General features: G+C 35.6%; 2 protein-coding genes across 3 annotated transcripts; one reads left to right on the top strand and one right to left on the bottom strand.

Moving 5' to 3' along the window:
* Positions 137-3,756, top strand: LOC107638211 (sodium/hydrogen exchanger 2-like). The gene is made up of 12 exons (XM_016341382.2): positions 137-406; positions 636-754; positions 857-954; positions 1,049-1,108; positions 1,193-1,239; positions 1,328-1,630; positions 1,730-1,830; positions 1,897-1,998; positions 2,214-2,352; positions 2,441-2,503; positions 2,590-2,673; positions 2,959-3,756. Exons 1-12 carry the CDS (start codon positions 248-250, stop codon positions 3,322-3,324), a joined length of 1,641 nt encoding a protein of 546 aa, XP_016196868.1. The 5' UTR covers positions 137-247; the 3' UTR covers positions 3,325-3,756.
* On the bottom strand, positions 3,804-6,529 carry LOC107638218 (vesicle-associated protein 1-1). 2 transcript variants are annotated; one of them, XM_016341384.2, is made up of 9 exons: positions 6,218-6,529; positions 6,066-6,130; positions 5,892-5,962; positions 5,726-5,807; positions 5,529-5,644; positions 5,255-5,434; positions 4,910-5,110; positions 4,453-4,530; positions 3,804-4,139 (listed from the first exon to the last, which is right to left on the bottom strand). In XM_016341384.2, exons 2-9 carry the CDS (start codon positions 6,115-6,117, stop codon positions 4,023-4,025), a joined length of 897 nt encoding a protein of 298 aa, XP_016196870.1. In that variant the 5' UTR covers positions 6,118-6,130; positions 6,218-6,529; the 3' UTR covers positions 3,804-4,022. The 2 variants fall into 2 exon arrangements, with proteins under 2 accessions (XP_016196870.1, XP_020960366.1); XM_021104707.1 differs by having other exon boundaries at positions 3,815-4,139; positions 6,066-6,358.

The following is a 6,990-nucleotide window of genomic DNA, read 5'->3' as shown; positions in this document are numbered from 1 at the left end:
ATAAAATAACATAAAATTATTTTACTTTCTTAAAATATCTTTTAAAAAAGATAACATTATAAAAAATCTTTTTTTAAAAGATGGCTCAAATAAGCTCTATATAACACACACATATATATAACTGCGAACTGGTTGCATTACATGGAAGCTCAGTGTTGATGATTAAAGTTTAGACTATTTGCATTCTCTTTACTGTTTTCTTTTGCTTTTGCTTAAATGGTGTTTTTGGTTGCGGAGAAAAGAAGAGATGGCATACGAGGAAGTAATAACGAGTGTGATGAGCTCCGATCACGCATCAGTGGTGTCAATGAACCTCTTTGTAGCTCTTCTATGCGCTTGTATCATAATAGGTCACTTGCTCGAAAAGAATCCATGGCTCAATGAATCCATCACCGCCCTTCTTATTGTGAGTAGTTCATTCCAGCAACTAACTAACTAACTAACTTTTTTTGGTTTCATCCTTAGCTCGACAGGCTAAGGACTAATCCACCATTTAAGAGTCTGTAGCTAACTATTGGGTTGCTGTATGGCGGGATTCAATTCCTGACTGGACGAGTGAGCTGAACACTCGGTTGGTTAACTAACTAACTAACTAATTCTCTAAAATGCTGATAATGATTCCCGATTCGGTGTAGGGTCTGTGTACAGGAGTGTTCATATTGCTAAACACGGGAGGAAGAAGCTCTCACATTTTCGTTTTCAGCGAAGATCTTTTCTTTATTTACCTTCTCCCACCTATCATTTTCAATGCCGGGTCAGTTCTACGTTTTTCTGAAATTTTGTGTGTTAAGTAATGAACTAATATTTCAATTGAAAGCTTTAATTCTTTCTGACTTACATTGCTCTGCTACTCTAGGTTTCGAGTGAAGAAGAAACAATTCTTTCGCAATTTTATGACTATAATTCTCTTCGGAGTCGTTGGAACTTTGATATCATTCGCGGTCATATCGCTGGGTAATAATTTCTACTCTGAATCTGTTGAAAAAGTTATGACAAGTTAATTGCTTATCTCAATTTTTCATTTATAAACGTTATTCATTTTGATTAGGTGCTATACACTTATTCCAGAAATTGGATCTTGGTTCACTCAAGATTGGAGATTATCTAGGTATGATTAATTATAACAGTAGTAATATCTTTCTGATATAGTGAACATTCCCTTCAAACTCTTACGTGATTTTCCTAAATGCAGCAATTGGAGCAATTTTTTCAGCAACAGATTCTGTTTGCACGTTGCAGGTCAAAATTTCAAGATTCTTTTTCTCCCTTTTTTAAACTAAAGAATAGTTGTTTAAACTATGAAAACTACTTGTGTTGGTAATGTCAGGTGCTTAATCAGGACGAGACACCATTACTATACAGCCTAGTGTTTGGGGAAGGGGTAGTAAATGATGCTACTTCTGTGGTGCTCCTCAAAGCAATTCAGAATTTTGACCTTTCCCACATTGACTTTGCCACCGCTTCAGAATTATTAGCCAACTTTTTATACTTATTCATCGCAAGCACTGTGCTGGGAATTTTAGTATGTCTCTATCTGACCCAAGAGTTTTGTTCCCTTGTCAGTTGTCTCTGCTGCTTTGAGGTTGCTCTTATGATACTGATGGCTTACCTTTCATACATGCTTGTTGAGGTGAGAATCTCCTTTTAATTTTAATGGAGGTATTTTTCCATGTCTATTCATTACTGATGCAATTAATTCCAATACTAATAATTTTATTTTCTTTTGTAGCTATTTGCTTTGAGTGCTATTCTGACCATGTTCTTCTGCGGCATAGTTATGTCTCACTACACATGGCACAATGTTACCCAAAGTTCAAGAGTCACAACCAAGTACGTCAAAAATTTCAACATATTTGATTTATTATGAGATTGCTGATCTGAATTAACCTATTGCAGGCATGCTTTTGCAACATTGTCATTCATTGCTGAGATATTTATTTTCCTTTATGTTGGGATGGATGCACTGGACATAGAGAAGTGGCGATTCGTAAGTCAAAGGTAATACTAAAAACACACTACACCTCCAAATTAACCCTCTAAATTTTAATATTAAAATAACCATCCGTACACTTGTAAAATGAACATCCGATATATGTATTGTTTACATTGTTTAATATTTTTATTGTTTACCTATACTTTTTCCATTTCTAGATTAATAAACTTTGTAAAACGTGAAAATTTTAATTAACATTTTTGGTCTCTTGATTCATTAGTCCTGGAAAATCAGTTGGGATCAGTTCAGTGCTTCTAGGACTTATCCTAGTTGGAAGAGCAGCATTTGTTTTCCCTCTCTCATTCTTATCCAATTTGCTCCAGAAATCCCCACATGTGAAAATTGACATGAAGCAACAAGTATGTGTTTTCTTTACCTACTGTTTCAATTTCTTTTCAGAGCCTTCCTTGGTACATGACTCCTGTCTCCTATGATCTTGTTTCACAGGTCACAATCTGGTGGTCTGGTCTCATGCGAGGTGCTGTTTCTATAGCACTTGCTTACAACCAGGTGAAGTAATCAAACTTCATGGCTAGCTTTCAATACTAACTAAATCTGTGTCTGGTTTAGTAATAAACTGAATCTTTGACATGCAGTTTACAGGGCTAGGCCACTCTGAGTCGCGTGAGAATGCCATCATGATCACTAGTACCATTTCTGTTGTTCTCTTCAGCACAGTGGTTAGACACTAATCTTTTCTTGATCAACTTGGTTTGTAAGTAATAAAACAAGTGTTTGATTGAAAATATTGAACTAAAAGTCAACACTAAGCAATGTAGTGATGATATACTAGTTAACCGTGAAAGGAAAAGGGGGACTTTGGTGGATTTGAAAAACAGTAGTGTCAATGCATCATTTTCTCATACGTGTGATGTGATCCCAGCATGATATATATTTGTAATAATGTTTTAAAAAAGAAAGGAAGGACCATAATTCATTTTGTTGTAACTTTTGAATAAGTGCAGGTGTTTGGGATGATGACAAAGCCACTTGTGAGGTTACTGCTTCCTTCTTCCAAACATATAATCAGCATACCGTCCCCACCATCGACCCCAAAGACACTGACAGAGCCCCTATTGAGCAATGGACACCATGACTCGGGGCCCAACAATGGTGACAGTGTAAATGGGCCTAGCCCAAACCGATTGCGTATGCTTCTGAACATGACTAATCGTGGAGTACACCATTATTGGCGCAAGTTTGATGACTCTGTTATGCGTCCTGTCTTTGGTGGGAGGGGTTTTGTACCTTACGTTCCAGGTTCACCCCTTGAACCGGGTCTTCCGCAGTGGCGTTCAATTACTTCACCTACAGCTGAAGAAAACTTATGATTTGTGAGGATACTACTGATTTTATATTGTGGTTATGGCATAAAATCGGCTTTCGGTTGTGCAATATAGCCTATAGTTAGAAGATTTCAGTTTCAGATAATACCAAAAAGGGATACAAGAATAAAGGAAAAAATATACCACGAAAAGGTTATAGAAGGAATGTGAAATTGTCAACATTTTCTTTTCTGACGTGGGGTTTTTTTGTGTTGGTTTTGCGCCCCCCCTGTTTTTGCTGACATAGAGAGAGAAGGGTGGGATTGATTGCTTGTAACTTGCAACTTGATTGGGCCAGATGATTGTATTTTTGGGTGTGTCTTTTTTTGTGTGTATAAAATTATCGATGAAAAGGTGCTGACAGTTAGTTAATACAGTTTTCACTTTCGGCAAGCTAGATTGTATTACGATTATTTTTTGAAGGAGAAGTTTGAGAGTCCTATAATTGCGGGAAGTTCTAAGAAGCCAGACAACAAATAGGGCTATAAAAAGTAAAAACATCAAAAGGCTAGCTATTATTGAAAAGGAAGGAATAGTTCACTGTACATTCATTTCACACAGCATCCCGTATCACATTATCAACATCTCGAGTAAAACCATCACAATAAACAAATGAATAATCCTGTGTATAATCATTACAGAGAAATCCATGATTTCAGAATGTGGGCTATTCTCTACAAACAAGCGGCAGAGTTTTCTATACCTTATGGATGAATATAGTAACCAAGTACCACACTGACAAGAGCAACCATGCAAACAAACAGTAATGGAAACCCACCAGCCTGAACTCTTCTCATATCGACTTTCCTCCTCATATCCTCCTAACAAAACATGGAAAAACTCCATATCAGACATTGAAAATTTATCAATCAACAACAAAATTTTATAACAAAATTGCATCAGAATAACATCAGCCCACAATAAGAATGTAAACAAAGGTGAACTCACTTCTCATTGGAAGGGATATATAATTTACTAATATGAGGAAAATATATATAATAGTTGCTACCAAGTTTTTTGCCAAGGGGAGCCACTGATGAACATTTAAGCTTATTATTATTAACACTTGAGCAAGTGGAAACAGGATTCACATAGTTTCTCGGTTTGTAACTATGGACAGATAAGGAAACCTACCAACTCTTTTCTAAGCAAATCTTTTTCTTGAGTGTTCATTCGCATCTCCTCATCCAGCTTCAAGATGGTTACGTCAGCCTGCAAACATCATAATGTTAATTGGTTTCATCTTTGAAGCTCACAAACACACACAATAAAGAAAAATTGCTAAAAAGGGATTGAAATTCGAATCATATACCAAGGTATCTTGTAACAACCTTTTATGGCACTCATAGCACTAGAAAATTATCACACATAATTTTTTTTTCCTGAAAGTTTTTTCAGTAATACCAAGAATGTTTTAAACTTAGAATTGACAATCATTCCGCTACTTAGGTTCAGCTGTTAGCTAAAAGAATGGTGTGATTGTTCTAATTTTCGCAGCAGACATTTTAGAGTTATATTAAACTGCGAAATAAAAATCTTGAAATTAAAATGACTTTTACATATAGTTCAATATAGATTAAAGAAATCTCACCGCTCTTAGCTTTGTATCCATTATACTTAGCCTTGATTTCAATTGCTCACATTCCTCAGCTGAATTCAACTGTGCAGCATCTTTTTCGGGCTTTATATCAGGCACATTCTCATTCTCAGAATGTCTTGCAACAACATCCTCATCCCTTCTGTCTTCTTCCGTATTCTTGGCTGTTTCCAAACCTTTGAATTCCTCAGAAACCTGCCACAAGAAATGAATAACGGGAAAGAAAATATTATTTATCATTATTCATTAAGCAAAGCACGGAAGATAAAATTCTATGGCATCACCATGATGAACAAAAAATATTGATGATCTACATATACAAATTGTCTATGAGATCACCTTCAGAGGAGGAGGTATGTTCTCAACTCCACTAGGCACCCTATCTTTTTCCATAGGAACTTTGTTTGATTCCTGCTTTGCATCGCCATTTACTGGAAGCAAAACCGGGGAAGAAGATGGGCTGATGAGGACCACCCTCAGTTTCTTCTCCTCAATATACTTCCCACTATCTTTTGCAAACTGCAGAAATAAATAAAAGAAACGCTTCAAAATCATCCAAGAAAACAATAGGGCTACTATTGAACCAAGTGTTAATGACAGAAAACTAATTAACCATATCAGAGGTGATGTCATCTTCAGTAGTTCCGAAGGGGACAATTGTGCTCTGAATGAGAAATTTGTCTTTGCATTGCATATCAAGTGGTTCTGTTCGCTGAGCTTGCATAGTAACTGCATCATCCAACACAATACATGTATATAACACAATTATGCATATACAAGGGTTTTAGAACTAGAAGAAGAAAAGAATACCAGTAAAATCACATGTTTCCTTTGGCTTGATGATGCCTAAGTTAGGTCTAACACAATATTTCTTTGGAGACGTTGTTTTCACCTGCACATTGATTCAAAGTTGAGATTTTTTTACTTTTGCATATTCATTCAAGATTGGTTTTAGAAAAGAAAGAAACGAAAGTACCTTAAAAGCAACATACTGCTCGGAGTTGTTTACAATGTGAACCTGGCACGAGCTTTGTTTCTTTAATTCAACTACACCGCAAAGAAGAAAGAAAGAAAGAATGTGAATTAATGAAGAGTAGATATACAGAAGAAGCTGTTAAGTGTAAGTGGTTGGTGAAGAAGATGGACTTACAGAGAAATCTGAGTTCGGGTGGTTGGATTTGAAGAAGCTCGGTGGTCGTCATGGCTCTGGTGTTTCTACAAATGAGAACAAAAAAAAGAGCGTCAAGACTGAATTGAATGAGTGTACGTAGAATTGAGCATTGGAAATGGCGGTAACCGTACGTGGAATGGAACCCTAAGAAAAGAGAGATGGAAGAAGAAGAAGAATTGAAGAGGATGGTGTGATGTGCGTGCAGAGAGACAGAGAGAGAGAATGAGATTCATACGAATGAATTATGAAATGAGTGAGAAGGAGAAGAGAAGTGGAAATTAGAATAATGAAAAGAAAAAGAAATAATAAAATAAAGAAAGAGAGATGTGGTGGTGAGTTGTTGTTAGTTGTTACATTGGGAAATGGGAGGGAGACAGTGGGCGTCGGTTACGTCAATGGCAGTTGCCAGTTGGGTCTAACTCACTCGCTCTAACTCTAAGCGGTTGAAGAAGCTGTAGTTGTAGTTGTACCTTCCTTACTCCTTTCACACCTGCCCCTTTTTCTTACTCTTCATTTTACTACCTATTTTCCTTAGCAAAACATAATTAAAATTTGGTAGAATATCGCTTAATTTCATAGAAAATTGTTTGTTAACAATTTTCTTTAGTTCTTTAAATTGGTCTTGAAGACTTTTTAATTGTATTAGTCTCTAAAAATTAAAAATACATCTATTAATCAATTTAATTATTCTATCAATTAAATAATAATATATTACCTTAAGTGTCACTTGACATAATACACGTGTCACAAAATGATCAGTTAATATGTCATTTTTTAATTGATTATTTTGTAACACGTAACATTTAACATGAAACATCGTTATATAATTGAAAAAATAATTAATTTGATTAATAGTTGTATTTTTTTGAAACCAATATGACTAATAAAATTTTTAAGGACATAT

Source organism: Arachis ipaensis, chromosome B01, assembly GCF_000816755.2.
Source record: "Arachis ipaensis cultivar K30076 chromosome B01, Araip1.1, whole genome shotgun sequence".
NCBI classification, from domain to species: domain Eukaryota; kingdom Viridiplantae; phylum Streptophyta; class Magnoliopsida; order Fabales; family Fabaceae; genus Arachis; species Arachis ipaensis.
Note: the sequence above shows the minus strand (reverse complement) of the source record. Positions and strands in the feature narration are given on the sequence as shown.

What these genes read in the sequence shown, in the direction of transcription:
- LOC107638211 (XM_016341382.2), top strand. Translation starts at nt 248, where the DNA reads ATGGCATACGAGGAAGTAATAACGAGTGTGATGAGCTCCGATCACGCA. An exon ending in TTTCATACATGCTTGTTGAG is followed by an intron (nt 1,631 to 1,729) that starts GTGAGAATCTCC and finishes TTTCTTTTGTAG; the next exon opens with CTATTTGCTTTGAGTGCTAT. An exon ending in TTGTTCTCTTCAGCACAGTG is followed by an intron (nt 2,674 to 2,958) that starts GTTAGACACTAA and finishes GAATAAGTGCAG; the next exon opens with GTGTTTGGGATGATGACAAA.
- LOC107638218 (XM_016341384.2), bottom strand. Translation starts at nt 6,117, where the DNA reads ATGACGACCACCGAGCTTCTTCAAATCCAACCACCCGAACTCAGATTT. An exon ending in AGCAGTATGTTGCTTTTAAG is followed by an intron (nt 5,808 to 5,891) that starts GTACTTTCGTTT and finishes ATCAATGTGCAG; the next exon opens with GTGAAAACAACGTCTCCAAA. An exon ending in TGGATACAAAGCTAAGAGCG is followed by an intron (nt 4,531 to 4,909) that starts GTGAGATTTCTT and finishes TGATGTTTGCAG; the next exon opens with GCTGACGTAACCATCTTGAA.